The sequence below is a fragment of the Trichechus manatus genome, unplaced genomic scaffold (genome assembly GCF_000243295.1).
Source record: "Trichechus manatus latirostris isolate Lorelei unplaced genomic scaffold, TriManLat1.0 scaffold00017, whole genome shotgun sequence".
NCBI lineage: Eukaryota > Metazoa > Chordata > Mammalia > Sirenia > Trichechidae > Trichechus > Trichechus manatus.
This window is the reverse complement of record NW_004443953.1, coordinates 13,521,689-13,544,900: the sequence shown is the minus strand read 5'-3', so window position 1 is coordinate 13,544,900 and position 23,212 is coordinate 13,521,689. Positions and strand designations below refer to the sequence as shown.

Below are 23,212 nucleotides of genomic sequence, written 5' to 3'. Positions count from 1 at the left end.
CCAACAGTGTATAAGTGTTCCAGTCTCTCCACAACCTCTCCAGCATTTATTATTTTGTGTTTTTTGGATTAGTGCCGGCCTTGTTGGGGTGAGATGGTATCTCATTGTAGTTTTGATTTGCATTTCTGTGATGGCTAATGATTGTGAGCATTTCCTCATGTATCTGTTAGCCACCTGAATGTCTTTGGTGAAGTGCCTGTTCTTAGCCTTTGCCCATTTTTTAATTGGGTTATTTGTCTTTTTGTTGTTGAGGTTTTCAGTATCTTGCAGATTTGAGAGATTAGATGCCGATCGGATTTGTCGTAGCCAAAAATTTTTTCCCAGTGTGTAGTTTGTCTTTTTACTGTTTTGGTAAAGTCTTTTGATGAGCATAAGTGTTTGATTTTTAGGCGATCCCAGTTATCTATTCTCTTTTTTGGTGCTTGTGCATTGTTACTTATGGTTCGTATTGTGTTTATGCCATGTATTAGGGCTGCTAGCATTTCCCTATTTTTTTCCCCAAGATCTTTATCGTTTTCGATTTTATATTTAAGTTTGATCCATTTTGAGTTAGTTTTTGTGCATGGTGTGAGGTATGGGTCTTGTTTCAGTTTTTTGCAGATGGATATCCAGTTATGCCAGCCCCATTTGTTGAAGAGACTGTCTTTTCCCCAGTTAATGGACTTTGGGCCTTTGTCAGATATCAGCTGCTCATAGATGGATGAATTTATGTCTGGATTCTCAATTCTGTTCCATTGGTCTATGTATCTGTTGTTGTACCAGTGCCAGGCTGTTTTGACTGCTGTGGCGGTAAAATAGGTTCTAAAATCAGGTAGTATGAGACCTCCCACTTTGTTGCTCTTCTAAAATTGCCTTTTTCCTATGTTTGCAGAAAGAGTTTGTCATTCTCAATAGGAATATATAAAATAGTGTAAATTTCAGTGAACGATCATTTAACCCCTCTCCCCCTCTTTTTAACTATTACTCTTGGGATTTAAAATGTTCTAGCAGGTCGGTCTTTTAATATCTGCTTGGTATTTCTTCTTGTTTGAAAAATTACTGATTACTAGAGATGATATATATATTTCATCTTCTGTAGTATTTGGCCCTGTTATGCCATTATAATCACATAATATTTAAAACATAAAATTTTATTTGCTATTAGTTTTCAAAGGTATTTATTTCATTCTCAAAAGAAATATTTTAGGTAGTGTAGGGGTAAGAAAGAGTTTACTCTCCCTCTCCCACCTTTTTTTCTAAGTCAGAATTAGGAATTTTCCAACTAGTATTTTGCTAAATGTTTGGTAATTGTATTTCTTGTTTTAAAAATGACTAGTTATTAGAGATGGGCTGTGCGTGAATATGTGTGTGTGTAAGCATATATAAGTAGGTATACACACACACACAAATATATATATATATATACACTCATATACATTTTAAAATTACTTGTTATAAATTGTCAAAATTCTAGGAATTACATGTAAGGAAAGGAACACAGTAAACTAAGCTGTTTTTAGCTTCTTTGGGAATTCTCATTTTTTTAAATTAAAAGACTTATTTTATCTAATTGAAAAATTGCAGACATTTATCATATTAATACAGTAAAGATCAGGAGGATTGTATGCATAAGAGGAATATGTGCTTTTAAAACGGAATATTTGAAAATTACAAGAAGTAAGTCTGCTTCTAAATCTTTCATTTTTCTTAGATTTTAGTTTTTCCCCTTTTATTCCAAGGAATAAATAAGTACAAACAAAATTTTTGCTATAAATGAAGAAATTGTTGTTTTTATGGTATTCATTTATTTTTGGTACTTACTGTTTGGCACTACTATTGCTTTAACTTCGGAAAATACAGGTATCTTGAGTAAATTTGCTCTTTTACAATATTTATTTGACTGTGTGGGTTATTCATCCTGGAGTTTAAGTAATGATATTAGAAAAAAAAAATCTTTTCTTTTTCTCTTAGCCTCTGGAATTGCTTTGGCACTCGTTAGATGAATGGTTAGTTTTAATAGCTACAGAATTGATGAAAAACAAGAAGGACTCAACGGATATCACTTCTATTTTACTGAAACAAAAAGGCCAAGATCATCAAGATGCTACTTCCATTCCTCCATTTGAACCTCCAGGACCTGAGAGCAATGAAAATCTATCCACTGGCACAAGGGAATCTAAACCAGATGCTCTTGCGGGGAAACAGGAAGCCAATGCAGATTGTCAGGATGTTATTTCTATGACAGCTAACCGGCTAAGTGCTGTCATTCAAGCTTTTTATATGTGCTGTTCTTGTCAGATGCCTCCAGGGTAAGAAGGTTTCTGCTTATTATTTTCTTTGTGTATCAGAAAAAAGTTAACGATATTTTTGTAATTTCAGTAACAGCAAATAATAAAATCTATTGATTTTAGGTTTTATTCTGATCATGTTTTAGGATGCTAATTATATTACTCTAGAAGCCTTTGTATAAATATTTGAATTTTAAACAAGGATATATTAGTTATTACCGTGTAGAATGGTAAATGTCACTTTGTGTAGGATTTCTTAATTATGTGCTTGAATTGTATAGAGCAGCAATGCTTAAAATTTTAAGATTTTAAGAAAGTCACTTGTTTATATCATCTGTTGATGAGAATTTATTATATGTATTATTTCATTTTACAAATTGAGCAAGCATGCCTCAGTTTCATAAATTTAGAAAGAAGATCCAAACCCCAGTTGTTTTTGTTCTAGAAGCCAGTCAGATTTTCTGTATAACCGGATTTTGTCTGTGTTGTCTAATTAAACTTTTTATCCTCCACAGAATGACTTCACCTCGTTTCATTGAATTTGTCTGCAAACATGATGAAGTTCTAAAGTGCTTTGTTAACAGGTAAAGCTTTCTGGGATTCATGAACTGGCCTTGTAGCCTTTCCCTTCTTTACTTATAATTTCCTGTCCACAGAAAAAGTGTTGCTTCTCTTACTATTTAAAACTACTCAATAACAAGTGAAAATGTAGTTAAATATAGATTAATAAGTGTTTTTCTTCTGCTTCAGTATCTGTGTATCAGAATTTTCACCTCATTGAATGCTACTCATTCTTCCTGTCAATATAAACAAAATTTTTTTTCTTTTAGAAATCCCAAAATTATATTTGACCACTTTCACTTCCTCCTCGAATGTCCTGAATTGATGTCGAGGTTCATGCATATCATTAAAGCACAGGTAGAAATTTCTCTTAATCTTGTTTTTAGTCTGTCTAATAAAAATGAATTGTTTTTTATTTGGACACTGTTTTGTTGAGTAATTATTATACTTGATCTCCTGTGAGAGGAATGAAATTACATGTTACTTTATTATGAGGAGTACATTTTCTTCTCCAAGAAATGTTTATTGAGTGCCTACTATGTGTAAAGGCCTGTGCAAAGACAACAAAACACATCACCGCGTTTCTTGAACGTTAGTCCTGTAAGAGAAGGATTTTATCTCCAGATACATTTGGGAAATATATGCCCTGTTGGAGATCTATAAAGCACATCAGTATGTGAAAGATTTTGAGAAGCCCTTTGGTTAAAATACTGATTTAGCTTTGTTAACCTTCCAAACTTATCTGACTCGAGAACCTTTTTCCCTTAGTGTTGTACCTATTCATTCCGCATACCTTGTGTTTTCTTGAAACATGCTACAGAAAAGCTTGGTTTTCTCCTCACCAGCTATGTGACTTTGTGTATATATTTCTTAACATTATTGAGACTTGGTTTCTTCATCTGTAAAATAGATAATGACACCCTCTTCAGAACTGTTCTAAAGATAAATTGTAAAGAGTGACTTGTATGTTGTTATTGCTCAGTAAGTGGTAGCTGTTTTGAAAATAGAAACCATGTTTCCCTTGTCCAAGAGGATGTTAATTAAATCTAGCAGGGAAGATAATAAAAGTAACTCTAAAATAGTAGTTACAGTATTAGCTGGTTCTTTAGGGAGGAAGAGCTTACTTCTGGCTGCTCTGGTCAGGGAAAATTTCAAAGAGGAGGTAGATTTTAAGATGGACATTGAAAAATGCAAAATTTTGATTGGAGTAAATGAGGAGAATGAACATTATCTAACCAAGGTTTAGGCCAGGGCATGTAGTTGGAAAAGTATGTAAAACTACAGTAGTTGGAGCAGAGAGTTTGTATAGGTGAGGAGCAAGATAGAATTCTGGAAAGACAGGTTGGGGTCATACTATGTTTATCTTTGATTGTCAGATTGAAGAATCTTGTTTGCTAGGCTGTTACCAAAAAAAAAAAAAACAACCAAACCCATTGCCATCAAGTCGATTCTGTCTCATAGCGACCCTACGGGCTGTTGGAAGCCACCAATAACTTTGCTTCAGGAGAATGACATAATCCTGGCAATCTTTTACGAAAATAATTTGTCACAAATGTAGGCTAGGCTGAAGGCTATAGTTTGGTTAGTAGTTGTCTTAGTCATCTAGTGAATTCTGTCTTAGTCATTTAGTGCTGCTATAACAGAAATACCACAAGCAGATGGTTTTAACAAAGAGAAGTTTATTTCCTTACAGTAAAGTAGGCTAAAAGTCCAAATTCAGGGTGTCAGCTCCAGGGGAAGGCTTTCTGTCTCTCTTGGCCTTCTCTTCAGTGTTCCGCTGGACTAGGAGCTTCTTGGCACAGGGACCCCGGTCCAAAGGATGCGCTCTGCTCCTGGCACTGTTTTCTTGGTGGTATGAGGTCCCCCACTCTCTGCTTGCTTCCCTTTCCTTTTATCTCTTGAGAGATAAAAGGTGGTGCAGGCCACACCCTAGGGAAACTCGATTTACATTGGATCAGGGATGTGACCTGGGTAAAGGTGGTGTTACAGTCCCACCCTAATCCTCTTCAACATAAAATTACAATCACAAAATGTAGGCCAACCACACAATTCTGGGAATCATGGCCCAGCCAAATTGATACACACATTTTTTGGGGGACATAATTCAATCCATGACAGTAGCTGTATATTCTTTTTACTTGAGCTGAAGGGGTTAAGTAACTTGTTTAAGTCATTCAGCTACTAAGTGGGAAAACCAGAATTTAAACATGTGATTCCTTAGTTTATTTTCTTAACCACACTGTATGACTCTGTTCTAGTGCAAATGAGATAATAGGCTAAAGAAGCTTTTAGTTTTTGAAAGGTAGTTTGAGAGGTAGTTTATGATTTTCATTACTATCTCTGCTTTCCACTTCTTTTTCCCTCTTCCCTTCCTGAACAACTCAGTCAGAAAGCCATTAGTTGGGACAAAGTTGTCTGTGTTAGATATCTATCTCGGTGGCCCAGAGTGAGGGTGTTGGTGCCTGACCATGTACAGGAAGGTGTCTACAAGTGGATGTGATGGTCCAGTGTGGGATTTTGGAGCTTGGGTGTGAGTGATGAGAGGGTGTCTGTGTAGAATGGGGGTCTCAGCATGGGTATGTAAGCTAGAGTGGGTTAAGGAGGATGTCGATGTGGAGGTGGTGGCAGCCTCTCAGTGTAATGTGGAGTAGAGAACTTCTATGCAGTGTAGGGGCCATGGCAGCAACAGGAGATTGGTTACATACAGGAGTGATTGATCAAAAAAGTAAGTACAGCATAGGAAAGATAGTGGGAGCCTGGTTTCTCACTGCTGGAGAAGGAAGTTTAAAAATGGAGGAAACTAGAGTGAACTATGTGCTGTTGGATTAGAATTGGAGGTATCAGTGTGAATTTATAGTTTTCAGTACACATAGGTAAATATAGCAAACCTGGCACCCAGCTCTTGATCTCTAAATACCATTCTCTTTTACAAGGAACCAGGGTTCATTGGAGAAATGGCTGATTTCAAGGCTAGGCCAGGGGAAGTACAAGATGAGCCTGCAACATTTTGTGCCAGAAGTAAGGAAATATTCAAAGAATGATGAGATCATGTCTAAATAACAAGAAACCACTTGAATGGACTCCCACTGGCCAAATCTGGAACAGTTTGGGTATCAAAATAAGTCATGATGGCAGTAGATTATAAGTAAAATAAACACCCATGAGTCCATACTAAAAAAAACGCGAATAAATGGGAAGTTTGATGAGAGATGAGATACACAGTCTCAAAGTACGTTCCTGCAGAGTACTCCTAATCACAAAGAATAAAAAAGTAACTTTACAACAAAAAAGCTTGATAGTGATCAAAGCTGGCATACTAGTATGCTACCTGGTAGGATTCACTGAGAAGAACACCATCACTTCTGTGGTATTCCTGCCAAAATGCATAACCTGACCTAATCATGAGAAATCATCTGACTAATTCCAATTGAGGGACATTCTATAGAATAAGTGACCTGTAATCTTTAAGTATCAAGGTCATGAAAATTAAGAAAACACTAAAGAACTGTACCAGTGTGAAGGAGACTGAAAGAGAAAGGACAGTTAAATGCAACTGGACCCTTTTCCTATGAAGGTCATTACTGAACAGTTGACAAAATTTGAAATGAGGTCTAAGGATTAGATGTAGTAATGTATCAGTGTTAATTTCCTGATTTTGATCGTTGTTAAATCTGGTGATGTAGGAGAATTCCCTGTTTGTAGGAAGTACACACTGAAGTATTTAGGGATGATGGAACATCATGTTGGCAACTTACTTTCACATTAGGAAAAAAAAAAGTACTTTATACTATTCTATATTTGGAAACTTTCTGTAACTTGGGGGACTATTCCCCCCCCCAAAAAAAAGTTAAAAAAACAAACAAACAACCTACCTCTGCTAAGGTTTTGACTTCTTGTTCTGTTGGTGGTTTTCAGGTGGCCAGTAGTTAAAGGGAGACATTTTGTATTGCTGTACAAATGCTATTAAGAGGAGCCTCTGTTATCAGTCCTGTTTTGTGAATTATTTTATGGAAACCAGGTACTCAGAAAGTTTACATAAAGAAGTGTACCCTTTGGCTCTGTGTGTGTATGTATGTGTTTTGATTGTGATATCACAGATACCTTACTAGCTTTCAAAGGTAGCCTTTTGTAGCTTTTAATGTTCCATTGGAATTAAAACAATTGCCATTTGCTTTTATTTCTTGATTCACATTTTTTAGTTAAAGGGCACAGTTTAATATCTTACAATGGCAAGTAGAGTTACTGTTATTTTAAATAGTTATTCACAATAATTTTAACATAGCTGTAATGGAAAATAAGAAAAACAGCTATTTATTGAGCCCTGCTGGGTACTGGGTATTCCACATGTTACTTCTTGGTGCTCCATTTTTGTTTTCTGTAATAAGAGTAATAAGAAGGGGTAATGGGGATAATAAGAGCCCTTTTTCTCATAGTGTTGTGAGGATTACATATAATAATGCATGTAAAGTGCTTAAAACAGTATCTGGCTTATAAGTACTTAATAAGCATTAGCTATGTGAGGGTGGCACAGGACCAGGCAGTGTTTCATTCTGTTGTACAAAAGGTCGCTATGAGTCAGAACCGACTCAATGGCACCTGACAAGAACGTACTATGATTACTATTATACTTACGATTATTATGTTCTGTTTTTGTATTGCTTCATTTAAGCTTCACGATTAGTTCTTGATGTGTAGGTATGATTATACCTATTTACAGGCGAGGAAACTAAAGTTCTGAGAGAATTAGTAATTTTCCTAAGATACAAACAAACCTAGTAAGTGACAGAATCAGCATTTCAACCTGTGTTTACCTGACTTCAACACCTATACTTAAATACATTATTTCTATATAATGTTTTTTTCTCTCTTCTTTTACCAAAGTTTTGGAAATAATCAGCATTAAAATTTTGAGTACTTGATATTTCAGCTTGTTTACTAACAGTAGAATGTTAAGTTTATATGCACTAAGTAACAGTAGTGTTTTATTAAAATTGTGGAATACTATTATACATTATTTCTATATAATTTTTTTTCTCTCTTCTTTTACCAAAGTTTTGGAAATAATCAGCATTAAAATTTTGAGAACTTGACATTTCAGCTTGTTTACTAATAGTGGATGTTAAGTTTATATGCACTAAATAACAGTAGTGTTTTATTAAAATTGTGGAAAATACTATTAGAATATGGACAAAATTACACATTTAACTTTTAAAAAGGAAATATTTGCCCTTTTCTTACTGAAAGTGAATATTAAAAGTAGAAGTTAATCTCTCACCAGTTACCTTGTTAATTAATAATATTTGTATTAAGAATTAATAAAAAGTGATATTTAAGTCTTTTAATGTAAAACTAATATTAGTTTAACTCAAATGAAGAAATTTACTGGTGTCCTAAAAACTGCCTGAAAGATAACTTTTTTGTGGTGTTGGGTGGTATTGATCATCTTTATGTATTGAAACTCTTAGTTTTTGTGGTATTGCACCACCCTAGTTCTCTTTGACTTTTCTAGCTATATGTATCATTTGCTAAGATTATTCTCATTCCTGATCTATGATCATAAACTTCTCCATCCTCGGTGTTTGTTTCCCTACATTTTTGATCTCTTGAACAAAGTATCTTACCCAGTCTTTAACTTCAACTTTGTGTATGGCTCTATTTCCAGTCTCTCAGGTATAACACATTCTAATATATCTATAAGTCCCTGGTAGGTATGTTCCACAATAACCTTCAGTTCAGAATACTTAAAACCTTATTTAGTATTTTTCCACCTGTACCTTCTAGGAAAATGGGAGTAGGTGATGGGGGAAGGTCTTTCCCCTCTAGGCTATTTCTGTTAATAAGTTCTAGACCTTGAAATCTTCTCTTACTTTTCATCTTTATTCAAAGCAGCAATGTCTCTCAGATTTACTTTGTTTCTTCCTCTTTTCTACCATGACCTGGACCTTAACATCTGATACCGATTATTCCAACTGCTACCTGGTTGGTCTCCCTTTATACTGGTGCTAAACCCATTTTAATTACTGCATTTATCATATTATTCCTCTGGCCAAATAGCCATAATGGCCCCAGTATCTTTTACTTGATTTTCAGGATCCATAATTATGTGCTCAATTTATTTATACAAATGATTTCCTTCAACATGCATGGATAGAATAGGACTCCTGTTATGCCAATATTTTTACTAAATGTTGCAAGGAGACATTATGTCTCCTTCTTTTCTTTTTTCCATGTCTCCCGTAGCTTGGTGTGCCCTCTTTCCTCCCTGCTTGGGCAAGTCCTACCCAGCTTTAAGTCCTAGTTCAAACCATGACCTGAAGCTATTGCATTTCACTCATCTGCACAGTCTCTAAATTTTTAGTGCATCTATCATCTCTACTTCATTGTTTAGAACTTGATGTTAAATATATACTATACTGTTCTTTGTTCGTCTCATCTCAACGGTATTAAAGAGTTTTTAGCAATGAAATTGAGAATTTTTTTAACTGCTCTTAAGTTACCTGCAGTGTCAGGCATATACTAGGTACTCAGTAATACTTTCTGATTAATCATAAAAATTACAGCTCTTTTACAGTTTGCTTATCTGACAGATGAACAAAAGATAGAGACTTTCTTAATTGTTCAAGAGAGATTATTCTTCAATTTTCAGGGTGGAGAAAGGGAAGAAAAAAAGTAACAAATAGATACTCTTGGAAGAGTGTCTATTCCAAAAGATAGACTAAAGATAAGAATAAAGTTAGGTATAAAAGACTGTTTTGATGAAATATTAAATGGAACATGTAACATAATTTTTTTCTGATTGTGAAAATTTGTTCTTATAAGCTTTGTTGGGTTTAAAAGAAATTGAGAACAATTGTGTTCAATTACATATCTGAGATTATGTTCTTAGATATAACCGAATTTACCAAGTCCTTTCTGTTGAAAATGATATGAAATTTTAGAAAACACGTTCTCCACATCTTCAAAGTATTTCAGCTAAGGAGCTACCTTTTTTGTGAATAATTGAAATGTTAGAACATTATCTAGTGTCACTTATTATAAATAAAGGTGTAGGAATGATAAATTGTAAAAAGGCTGTTTAGGATGATAGTTTAAGTAAATCTGATAGGTAACTGAAATACTTTTAACTTATTTTCTCTCTCTTTTTTTGGTGTAGCCATTTAAAGATCGCTGTGAATGGTTCTATGAACATTTGCATTCAGGACAACCAGATTCAGACATGGTACACAGGCCAGTGAATGAAAATGATATCTTGTTGGTTCACAGAGGTATGTTTAACAAATAAATGAATATGTGTATGAGGCACAAAATATTTTTTTATTGTAAATTTTAATACGTGAAATTAATCAATGCTGCATATTTAGATTCTATTTTTAGGAGTAGCTGTGAAGTTGTGTCAAAAGCAAATTGTGCAAAACTAAAGCAAGGGATTGCTGTACGGTTCCATGGAGAAGAAGGCATGGTGGGTATAAAAATAAGCGATATAGAGATCACTGTATATAAAATATTGAAATGTCCTTGAGTAAAGTTTAATGTTTAATTGATATGGAAGAAATTTAATATGATTTTAATTTTACTTTTATTTAGAAAAAAAGTCCCCATATATTTCTGTTGATGCTTAATTTTATTTTCTTGAACTCAGGGTCAAGGTGTTGTGCGTGAGTGGTTTGATATTCTGTCTAATGAGATAGTCAATCCTGATTATGCATTGTTTACCCAGTCAGCTGATGGTAAGTTGTATGGTTTAGATGACTTTTTCTGTGATGTGTCATGTTTTTCAAACTATTTTAGTGTATCTTATCCTTTGGTTTCCACAGTAACCCTGCGAGCTAGATAGAGTATTTTCATTTTATAGAAGCAGAAACAAATTCAGAGTGTCTGCATTCACACAGTTACTAAGTGGTAAAATCATGAGTGGAGCTTGATTTGGTCTAGGATTCTTTCCTCTGAACACTTGGTTCCCATGCTCATTCCAAGTGTGAGCTGGCCTTGAGGGAGTTTTCCACAGTCCTTTTTAAAGTAAAACTAAACTTATTCAATTTAAGGATTGTCCTTTAGTATATTATTTTTTAGTTAAAGTTTTCTCTTATGGAATAATGATGATAGTAGATGGGACTTAACAAAAAAAGTCCTAATTTGCTAACCCAGTATGAGTCTCCAGGTCTTAAAAGCCAGAGTCTACAAGTCACTGTGTTAGATCTTAACTAATAATCTCTTCATGTATAGTAGCCTTATTTTCAGTTCTTTCAAGAGAGCAAGACCTGGCAACTAAAAAGCTCTTATTCAACCATATAATACATACAATGACATACAATAACAGAGATAATAAACTCTGTTTGTTGAAAAACTCTTCTTTGTTTGAAATGGTGCTTGTGACCTGTAGAGTTGTGGACTAAATGGAAATGGTTACTACTTTCATTTGTGTGAGACATTTTTTTTTCCATTCGTACCCTTCCCCTCCCTCGTAACTGTCAGAGATTGTTTTGTGAGATTTATTTGAGCCTTCTTACTTAATACTGACGCATTCCAAGTGAAGGTGGGATTTCAGTTTTTCAGTGCTTGCACAGTTACTTTTTTCCCCCTGAAAATCTTTTTTTCCCCAATGTTTAAAGTCTTTTATAAGGAGAGTGCTCCAATTGTAGCTTCTGATTGCCTCCAACGAAACCAGCAGCAAAAAAAATCTCCATTTAATAAGAAGGGTGAGTCTAGGAAAGGCAAGGAAGTGGGCTGCAGTGATGCCAGGGTGCTGAAGGCATTCACTTCTGTGACGGCCTCCTCAGGCACACCTTGCATATTTGAGATGATTTGGGAGTATGAGACTGCCTGCTTGATTTCTGTAACCTTTGGTTATTTTCTCTGAGGTGAATTTGATGTCTTTGTGATTTTCTGACAGGTTCTGTAAGGGACCAAGTTTAGTTATTTAGGCCTGATCTTTGAAAGTAGATTTAGCATTTGGATGCTATATTTCATACTTCTTTTTTTTTTATTTATAGTTTCTTATTCTGAGTCCATCTGTTTAGTTTAATACTTGAAAAACAGATTCGGTGTGGAATAATTAGTAGAAGTACTTCTTCATACTGCAAATTTATAGCAGAGCATATATTGAAGCACTTAGACTATAAAGATTATGATTTATGTAAATCTTCTCTTTGGGTTCATAGTATTAATAGACTGAAATCCAGATCAAATAATTTCATGTTCTTATGCTTAGTATACATGTATAAAATTAATATTTAGGAATTAAAAATTCCTACATGCGGAAAACATTTAGATAGACCTAATAGCTATAATAATATTTAAAAACTTGTTTTCTAATTAAATTAAGATGCTTATTATAGCTAGTTTATTATAAGGAGCCTTTGTGGCACAGTGGTTAAAGCACTTGGCTGCTAACTGAAAGGTCAGGGGTTTGAACCCACTAGCTGCTCTGTGGGAGAAAGATTGACAGTCTGCTTCCGTAAAGATTACAGCCTTGGAAACCCTATGGGGCAGTTACAGTGTGTCCTGTAGGGTTGCTATGAGTCAGAATCAACTTGATGGCAATGTTTTTTTTTTTTTCTGTTTTGTTTTCTAATCAAATTAAGATGCTTACTATAGATAGTTTAATGTAATGGTTAAGACTTTGGCTTAAACTAGGTTTAACTCCTGGCTCTGCCACTTTTGGTATGATATTGGAAAATAAACTCAACCTTTTGGAACCTCAGTTTCCTCATTTTGAAAATGGGGATAAACCTATGTTTGGTGGCGTAGTGAGAATTTAGTTAGCTGATGGATGTATGTGAAATGCTTAGCATAGTACCGGACACATAAAAAGCATAAAATAATATTAGCTGCTATTACTGTTCTACTGTGAAAATGATGTTTTCTTGTACAATAAGATTTTTCTGAGGTCTTGAAAATTGCTGAGAGATCGCAGCTGCATTTATTTTCAACATAAAATGTAACATCTATATATTCTATTTTAACTAGTTTTGAAACTGAAAACTTACTCCTTTCCTGAAGATTTTTTTCTATTTTAGTTTTTAAATTTCTCCTTATTCTTTTTAATAAACCAGACGTATTAGAAAGTATGTAGTTAAAGAAGGGGTTATACAGAGAGCTAGGGAGGAAGGTAAAATCAAAAACCTTTGCTGGTTCATCATTAACCCTAAGCATTCACTATTTTAAAGGGTTAAAAAATATTTGTGAATATTCTCAGAATATTATATTTTTGAAAATACAGCTCTTCTTGTCTCTGAAGTCTTTTCTTCATCTCACAAAACTTTGCTTTTTTAATATCAGTCTTGCCTCATGACTGTGAGTGATTCCTTTTTAGAATTTAAAAAGGTACTTAGAGTGAATGACTAGTTTCACATGGCCCATTTAAATCATTCAACCATATGCTTCCAAATTTTTATCTGATAACTGAGTAGATTGGTCATGGCAGTTTAGTCCGGTGTCCACATTGATAAATCAAAGATTAGTGAAGCACAAAGTGAATTATTAATCAAAATAGGTATACTGAATAATCACACATTGTACTTTCCAGTACTTTCTCATATTTTATTTTTCTTTGATACTGTTTCATTAGAGATTTATCAGTTATTTTTTCTCTTAGCTCAGGTGCCTTGAATGTAGTACCTAGCATGAACTCAATAAATATTTGTTGAATGAATGAGTGAATATGTAATCTCAGTTAGTGGTCATTATAGAAAAATAGGGAAGTGGAGTTATTTAAAGGTGAGGTCTTGACTTGTTTTTCCATTGCACTAGATTTTGACAGTAATGGTAACTGTTGCCCTTGTCATTTTTACTTTTATCTTGGTGGTACTGTTTTAACTTGATTTTCTTTTTTTTGCCATGAGAAAGAGTTGATTGACTTGTGGACTTTGGTGATTTTCTGATAATTAACGGGCATTAAGTTCATTGACTAAGTCTGTCCCTTAAGAGCAGTTGTACATTTAAAATTTTTAGTTTTTTCTCCTATAGTGCTGTATTCCCTAAGAATCAAAACCTAGTGAATACTTACTGTCCTGGGTATGTAAAGATGAATGAGCAATGTCTGCCCTACTTCACAGCCTCGAAATTACTGCCTAGGAAAACCAGTATGTGTGTATGAATGATCTTTTTATATATTATTTCCAGAGTCTCTCTGACCTATCTTCCAACTACTTTCAGTCAAAAGTATTCTAAAAATTTTCTCTCTGCACCAAGACTTAAACCCTGATAAGTACATGTGATTATCTTCTTTTCAATTCTACTACCTGTTCATACAATCCACAAAGAGCATCCTTGTGAAAGTTTATACATACTGCAACCTTGTGGTTGCTGAAGTTGTATGTGCATTAATTTATTTACGTTGAAATTATCCTTCTGTTCTGCATATAGATTCTGAAGAATGAATTATTTTTTATTTATTTTAATAGGAACAACTTTTCAGCCTAACAGCAACTCCTATGTAAATCCTGATCACTTGAACTATTTCCGGTTTGCTGGACAGATTTTGGGATTAGCTTTGAACCATAGGCAGCTGGTCAACATTTACTTCACAAGATCATTCTACAAGCACATTCTTGGTATGCTTCTGTTATTGTTCCTATCAACATTCATTTAAAGTGTTTTCTTATAGTTTTTAGGAAAAAATAAATAGATAAGTGGTGACAGTTTGGATGAGATACTTTTCATTGTGATTGACGACTATCTGTGTGCATAAAGCACCTGCGGGCCTGAGCAAGAGAAGAAAGACCTACTTTTTTTTGACATTTTTGCTGCAAGTTTTCTCCCCCATTTTAAGTGTATGTTATGCCAAGACATACCTTAATATGAATATACTTAAGAAAATTGACATCTTTGAGGTTTATAATTATTTCATAAATAGCATTTTCATAGAAAGATTATATTGTAAGATTGTGGAAGAAACAAGCTTAATTTAAAAAATTTCCAGATTCAGGAATTGTCATCCATTTAAATCTTGCTGTGAATTGGATTATATTTTGCAGTTTTACAGAGTATCTGTAGAGGGCAGTGTTTTACCATTAAACAAGTAAAACAGATAAGAAAAGACAAAAACAGAATACAACAATTGTATGTTTGCACTTTTTTTAGGTATTCCTGTAAATTACCAAGATGTGGCGTCCATTGATCCAGAATATGCGAAAAATTTGCAATGGATTTTAGATAATGACATTAGTGATCTGGGTCTAGAACTGACTTTTTCTGTTGAGACTGATGTGTTTGGAGCAATGGAAGAAGTGCCTTTGAAACCTGGGGGTGGAAGTATTCTTGTGACACAAAATAACAAAGTGAGTATTTGAATTTTTATCTTAGCCATTGTTTGTAGCTTGGCCCTGATAGTTTTCTCACTACCGTAAAGTCTCCTGTTATTTGCTTAGAAAGAGTTAAACTATTATAGTTTCGTAACAGATAAAACACTTAAATTAGTAAAACCATCCTATAAGGTCAATTTGTCAAACTTTGAGTTAGGATCATTTAAATATTGTACTAGCTATGCTGGGGTGGTTCTTGAAGGAGCCTAGAGCACAATTCAGTTGATGCCATTATTGTATAAACTAGGCATTTACGTTTTGAAAGATTTGATTAGAAATATAAGTCTAAATCAAGATTGTATTTGTAATAATCACTATGTCATGTTTTAAAAGTACAGTATTAACAGTTCCAATAGAGAAAAGAAGAAATCCAATGTTTAAACTTTGTACATGCTTTTGGAATCCAGTAAATCTGGCAGAAGGAGCCCTGGTGGTGCAGTGGTTAAAGCGCTTGGCTGCTAACCGAAAGGTCGGCGGTCCAAACCCACCAGATGCTCCATGGGAGAAAGATGTGGCAGTCCGCATCTGTGAAGATCACAGCCTTGGAAACCCTGTGGGGCAGTTCTGTTGTGTCCTGTAGGGTCAGTATGAGCCAGAATTGACTCAACGGCAGTGGGTTTTGGTTTAAATCTGGCAGACCTCTTAACTTGATTTTTTTTTTTTTTAAACTTTATAACTTTACTATTTTTAATTATTATTACATCTCTTCTGTTTGTCCATATTATTTTTAAATCATGGCATATATTTTAAACTTCACTGTTGAAAATCATAGTGTGACAAATATATGATGGCAGTGGGGTTGTAGTTGGCATTGAGTTGATTTCAACTCATGGTGACCTCGTGTTTACTGTATGTTTTGATATATAGTGTAGGATGTTTGGAGTAAGATGATCTGGGTATGAATTCCAATTCTGTTGATTACCAGTAGAGACTTTTGGGGAAACAAGACTAAAACTTTGCCTTTCCTACAGTTGGATTAGAATTCTAGGACAGTTCAAAATCAACTAACTATAAAAACAGTGTTCAGTGAACTGTTTCATAGATTATAGATTTAGTAAAATGTAGATTTTTTTAAAAACCAAGACTTGGGCATGTTTTAAGTTCTTTGAGCCTCAGTTTTCTATCCTGTAAAATTTGGATAATAATACCTCCCATGCAGAATTTTTATTAACATTTTGTAAATTGAAAAATACAATACAAATGTTTGTTGTTATTGGATAATATCCTATAAATATAAGCTTTAGTTTCAGATATATAAAGGAAAGTGGGAAACTGTAGTAAGCTACATGATTTTAATTTAATATAAAAAAAGTGAAGTTTGTTAGAAATAAAGTCAGGAGCTGAGTTTTTAAAGATTTATACTTACAAATATTTTAATCTCTTGTTTTACACGAGGAAACTGAAACTTAAAAGAGTTAATGGCAAAGCTGGAGCCAAAGCCCACGTCTCCTAATTTCAGATCTGATGTCCCTCATAATATATGCAAAATTGTTCATGTCAGGAAATAATTTTTAATATGACGAGTTATGTTTAGCTGTAGAAGATTAAAATAGTATGTTGTTGTTAGTTGCCGTTGAGTCGATTTTGACTCATGGTGACCCCATGTGTGTGTGCAGAGTAGAACTGCTCCATAGGGTTTTCAAGGCTGTGACCTTTCAGAAGCAGATCACCAGGACTGTCTTCCTCTCTGAGTAAGTTCGAAGTGCCAACCTTTTGGTCAGTAGGCAAGCACTTAACCGTTTGCACCACCCAGGGACTCCTAAGATAGTATAAATACTTAAATTAATTTTTAAAATCTATGTGATCTTTCCAGTGAATGAAAATCTTTTAAACTCCTCCAATTGTTAGATTGTTCTGCTTATAGTCCATTTATTATTTTATTTTACACTGGAGATCTACCCTCAATTAAGGGTAATGAAATCACAGACTCTATATTAAGAAAATGATTGCTTTTCACCAGAGAACCTTAAACATGATTCCTATCTGTGAATTTACTGTATCTGGCAAGTGGGTTTGTCGCTCCTCTCAAATATATTTTATATGACAAAGTGTAAAGACCCATTAACAAATGTGTGATATAGAGCTATATTTATACTTGCATTTCCTAGCAGGTCTTCTCCCACTAGGACATGGTTTTTGTTTAGATTTTTAAAATACTTATTTTATTAGCTGTGTTGCATTTGTGTCTTTTATTACAATCTAAAAACAAGGAAGGAAGATGTTGAATATATAACACTATGAATATACTCAAATTTAGGGTATGCCCTTCATTTGTGAGTATAGTCTGAGGCTGGAATACTATTGTAATAGTAGAGAGCTTGAAACTTTTGTTTTTAAGTTTAATATATTTTTATTTTAACTAAATTAATTGCTTGGTTAATTACAGCTAACTTGATTTTTTTTTTTTTTTTTAATAGCTTTCATAGTGGAGGTAAATGCAGGACCTTATTCACTAAAATGTTGATAAATTGTGTCAGCTTTCATTTTTCTTTTATAAACATGTTTCACAATAAATTGATTCTCTTCATTTTCTAATATTACCAGAAAGAGTCTAGTATACTTGTATATAAAATTGTTACGTTTAAACGTATAATGCTTATTAAATAAGTGATCTGATTTATTCACATATTTTAAGAATCCTAGATACATACTTATATCTTAAATTGATAATTTGTCTTAAAATTGTTAAAATATTCAGTTGATTAAATATTAATTAAAAAATTTCAAACCCTGTGCCTTAATGGACATTTTATTATTATTTTTTACTTACATATTTTGTCATGAACATTTCTGTTAGAGTCAGCCTTTCACTTATCTTTATGAAGTTAAAATTGTTATCGTTAGAGTTCAGCTTAATAATTTGTAAGCATATTTAGAGACTTAAATGACTTGCCAAGCTTGTTGTTTATAATAGAGTGTCTATGTAAGCTGATCTCCACTTGGGGGAGTCGTTTATTTCTCAGTTTTCTTAAAATGCTTTGGTAATCGAAATGAAACCAAATAGATGAAAATACCTTCTGTTTAAAAAGCAGTGCATTAAATTAATAAAAGTAATGTAGAGAAAAGAATATATATTAGTTCACATTGCAGATATATTACTTTTAAATTTAATTTTGTATCTGTCAGTGATTTGTTTTAAAACCTGGAAAAAAGCCCATGGTTTCACTTTCGAAAATGGCTGAATTACTTTTTTTTTTTCCTTTGGTTTTTTAGTATTCTCATGTTTTTTTAAAGTTCTCTTGATCTCAAAGCTGAAATCATAGACTCTTGCATTAAAAGTGACCTGTTTTGCTTAGATCTTTTGTTCTCGCTCTTAGAACTGAAGAGTAAGCTAGAAGTAGCCACTCTTCTTCTGTTGCCCATGCTGATACATTGCATGTTGAAAACTTAGTGAGTTTTAAATATGAACATCACTTTTACAATACTAATCATAAAATTCATTCAGACTGGGAGGAAAAAGTAATGGGGATGGAATGGAGCAGGATATCAGAGCATGCAGGAGGTGGCATGGAAGTTGAATTAGAAACGTTAAGTAGTCAGTAAGAAAGGTAAGATGGAAATGTTCTGGGCTTACAGGAAGACGTGGATGCACAGAGCATAACATATTTGGAGAAACACAAGAGATCAGAGTTGTGGAGCTTGGCTTAGATTGCAAGGTAAACGAATGGAAAAAGATGAGGTGGGAGAGGTAGAAAGGGGCCAAATCCTGAAAGAATTTGTATCCACAGTTAGAAATTTGAAAATTATTCTGAAGGCTGTGAGGATAATTGCAGATGTTCAAGAGGGGAGTGACATGATTGGATTTCTTTCTTTCTTTCTTTTTTTTTTTTAAGCAAACAGCTTGGCGTGTGAAGAATGGGTTGAAATGGAACAATACTGGAGTCAGTAACAGAAAGGCTGTGAAATTGGTCTGGGGGAGCATGCATCAGGGATTCAGTAAGGCCGTGGCAGTGAGAATGGAGAAAATAGATTAGTTTTAAGCTTTTGAGGGTATAGAATTTATAGAACTTGGTAATTAATTGCTTGGGAAGATGAGAAAGAGGAAGGACTCAAGGATGACTGCCACATTTGTGGCTTGGGCCCTTGAATGACTGGTGGTGGTGCCATTTCTCATCTTCACCAACTTCATTACCATCACTTCTGTTTTCTAGTGATAATAATAGCTGTTGAGCACTTGCTATGCTTCATGTGTTTGAGCTATGTTCTTTGTCTATTTCTCATTTAACAGCCTTTTGAGATAGTTATTTCTCTTTATTAGATGTGGAAACAGCTGTAATATTAAAAACATCTGACATTTATTATGTGCTTATAATATGTTAGGCACTGTTTGAAGTGCCTTATGTGTATTAAGTTATGCTTTAGTAACCCTGTTAAGTATAGATACCCCTTTTTATAGGCCAGGAAACTGAGGCATAGAGGGGATAAGTAACTTTCTCCGAAAGTATATGGTTAATAAGTAGTGGAGCTGGGATTTGAACCCAGGCAATCTATAAATTTCAAGCCTGAGTTCTTTTTTTTTTCTTTTTTGGTTCGTTTGCTCACCATGTTTTGTTTTAATAAACGTTTTTTTTTTTTTAAGAACAGCTTTAGATCGACCGAATGAATTCTTAACTACGATACTATATTTCTTTAGAAGTTAAATAAATGCCCAAGGACTCAAAACTAGTAACTGGTGAACCCTCAGTTTAAGTCAAAGTTTGTATGGCCGTGTAACTACTAGGCCTCTCATTTACTAAAGCGATAAATGTGAGTGACGTAGCAAATACAAATTTGGTGTTTTTATACTTTATTGCTTGATTTATTTCACACACAAACACATTTGACTCACATATAAGCATAAAATCTAGGCTTTCGTATATCGATTATTGATTTAAAGTGCATTCTTTTCAGATCTTCAGAAAAGTATACTATGAGAGATCTTTTTACTACTCTGAAAACTTTTAAACTTCAGGTCTAAGATATACAGAGTGTACATGTGTGTTATTAGGTGGGTTTTAAATTGTCTTTAATATCTTCCCGTAAAGAAGAGGAACATACTTTTCCTTGAATTTTAGTTGGTATATCCTAAAAATTCACTTTGAAAACCACCAAATCTATAAAATGGTAACATGAAAGATCACTATTTTCAATGACCAGATTTGTTCCAAGGAACCTGAAGTAAGGATTTTTATCAGGCTATCAATCCTTGTCACTAACTTGTGACTTTAAAAATAAGGATATATGGGTAAAGAATAAATTTTTGAAAAATGTTGCATTATAAAATGTGCTCCTCTTTTTGCTTACGTATTTTTTGCAAATAATGTGCCCACTTAAATAATGCACCCACACATACAATGCACAGAAACAGTGAAATTAAGTAAAACAGTTCTGGCATAGTGTGCCCATACATACACCGCACATGTTTCATGACATTTCCAGAGGTGAGTTTCAGCCTCATTCACCTGTCCTCCCATATTACAGGTAAATCATATCATTCTGTTCTTTTTCTTTCATTCTGTTCATTTTCTTTGTCTCTTGCTTATGGGTATAAAAATCGTCCAAAAAATGTAACTTTTGATCATAATTGTATAATAAAGGTATAAGCTATGGTGAAGAAGTCATGGATCGAGTTTGGTAGCCGCCCAGTAATTAGAATATGAACAATAGAAACTGTGTTTGTTTCTTTTAAGTTGATAATTATAGCATAGTAGCTCAATAGTTAAATGCGAAAATCTTATCAGATCATATTAAGTGAAGCCATTAGGCTGTGTTAGTTCTGCTTATTTCATAGTTTATCATGTCTTCTTAGTGTCAAAGTCAGCAACATGTAAAAAAAAATTGTCCATAGCACGCCTATGAAAATAACACATGGGTTGGGGGAGGGGGGCTCTGCACAATAAGCAAAAAATCTATAATGCATGGCACATTATTTGCAAAAAAAAAAAAAAACAGTATATCTGCTTATTTCTACAAAAGAAACATAGTTTTGCCATCTCAGCTGAGAAATTCTCAATGAGAACTCTTATATACCAGAGCAATAAAAATCGAGTAGATAAACTCAGGGAAGAAGATTTTTTTTACCAAATGGTTTATATTTGAACAGTGAAGTGAATTATTCCAATAATAATGCTGTTTAAACTGTTAATTGCTAAAACAAACAAACAAAAAAAACTATTACAGACAGTTTTACCAATGTGACAAAGTATATCAGTCTACTTAGAGGGGGGAAGAAGAGCATCTTACTTTCACTGGCTATTAAAAAGTGTTAACTATTATTCAAATAAATGCTGTTTATTTATCTCTTTTAAGGAATAGTGAAAAAGATTTTCAAGAAGGAAAATTGCTTCCAAAAAATATGTTGATTTTCAGCATCCCTTGCTGCCTCCTGTCCCCCCGCATAAAAGACACAATTTAGTTTCAGAGCTTGAAAAGAGATTAAAATTTTAAGGAAAATCCTTGAAGGATGATGTGATGTTAGCCATTCGAGACATTCAGTTTAGGAGATTATTGAAATGAAGTGTTCTATAGCTAGACATGTAATTTAACTGGAACATAATTTCTGAAAATTGAATCTGGTTAGTCAATGTTTTTATTTTTCCCTTTGCAATTACTTTTGTTTACCTATCTTGTATCAGTTATTGGGGCCAGAAGTTGAGCTGGAACAAAGTATGCTTAGGGCTGTGTTTTTTTTCCCTTTGTCTCTATGCTGAGGCTTTCTAGGTTGAAAACTGTCTCTATATTATCATAACAGTTTCACTAGGATAAGTACTAACTCAGATCCTCAATACGGTTAATTCTCCAATTTAATTCTATATCATCTGGTATTATTTTATGCCCTCAAACAGTTCACAACAAAATTCAGGAGCAGATCTGACTCTAATAGGAGATGCCATCTGTTGGGGGATAAAAGACACCCCTCCTCCCCCAGGTTATATCAACTCTTTTAATACTTTAGAACAAAGTGAGATTTTAGATTTCTTTTTAATGTTTAATTATGTAACTTTTTAAAAAAGTTATTGTGTTTTAGGTGAAAGTTTACAGCGTAAATTAATTTCTCATTAAAAAATTTATACAGAAATTGTTTTGTGACATTGGATGCACTCCCCACAATGTGTCCCCAAAATTTTCCCCCTTTCTCTTTCCATCTTGGTTCTCTGTGTCCATTTGTCTAGTTTACTTGTCCCTTCCTGCCTTCTCGTTTTTGCTTTTGTGCCAGTGTTGCCCATTTGGTCTTGTACACAGATGTATCTTAGACGGTCACTTGCAAGCTTTTAAGATCCCAGACGCTATTAGCCAGAGTAGGATGTAGAACATTTTTTTTATAAACTATGTTATGCCAGTTGACCTAGATGTCCCCCAAGACCGTGATCCCCAGCCCTCAACCGCAGTAACTCAGTTCCTCAAGCTGTTTGGATGTGTCTAGGAAACTTCCATAACTTTGCCAAGGTCAAGTTGTGCTACCTTCCCCTGGATTGTGTGTAGTCTTTCCCTTCACCAAAGTTAACACTTGTCTACTATCTAGTTAGTGATTTCCCCTCCTTACCCCTCCCCTTCTTCATAACCATCAAAGATTGTTTTTTTTCCTGTGTGTAAACCTTTTCTTGGGTTTTTATAATAGTGGTCTCATATATTTGTCCTTTTGTGATTGACTTATTTCACTCAGCATAATGCCGTCCAGATTCATCCACGTTGTGAGATGTTTCGTGGATTCATCCATCATTGTTCTTTATCTTTGCATAGTATTCCATTGTGTGTATGTACTATAATTTGTTTATCCATTAATCTGTTGATGGGCACTTAGGTTGTTTCCATCTTCTCACTGTTGTGAATAATGCTGCAATGAACATGGTTGTGCATATGTTTATTTGTGTGATGGCTCTTATTTCTGTAGGATATATTCCTAGGAGTGGGATTGTTGGATCGTATGCTAGCTTTTTAAGGAGGTGCCATATCCTTTTCCATAGTGATTGTATCATTTTACATTCCCACCAGCAGTGCGTAAGAGTTCCAATCTCCCTGAAACCTCTCCAGCATTTGTTAGTTTCTGTTTTTTTGATTAATGCCTGTAATGTTGGAGTGAGATGGTATCTCATTGTGGGTTTT

At 34.1% G+C, this 23,212-nt stretch overlaps 1 protein-coding gene across 6 annotated transcripts in view; it reads left to right on the top strand.

Annotated features, from left to right (window-relative positions):
* The window catches only part of HACE1 (HECT domain and ankyrin repeat containing E3 ubiquitin protein ligase 1), a 107,280-nt gene that overhangs the window by 68,689 nt on the left and 15,379 nt on the right, over positions 1-23,212 (top strand). For all 6 annotated transcript variants that reach the window (XM_023727611.1, XM_023727609.1, XM_004372424.1 and 3 more), the window contains 8 exons: positions 1,951-2,288; positions 2,783-2,851; positions 3,098-3,185; positions 9,982-10,093; positions 10,190-10,287; positions 10,468-10,555; positions 14,231-14,380; positions 14,910-15,106. In XM_023727611.1, coding sequence (XP_023583379.1) covers positions 1,951-2,288; positions 2,783-2,851; positions 3,098-3,185; positions 9,982-10,093; positions 10,190-10,287; positions 10,468-10,555; positions 14,231-14,380; positions 14,910-15,106 — 1,140 coding nt within the window. The remainder of the gene's footprint in view (positions 1-1,950; positions 2,289-2,782; positions 2,852-3,097; positions 3,186-9,981; positions 10,094-10,189; positions 10,288-10,467; positions 10,556-14,230; positions 14,381-14,909; positions 15,107-23,212) is intronic.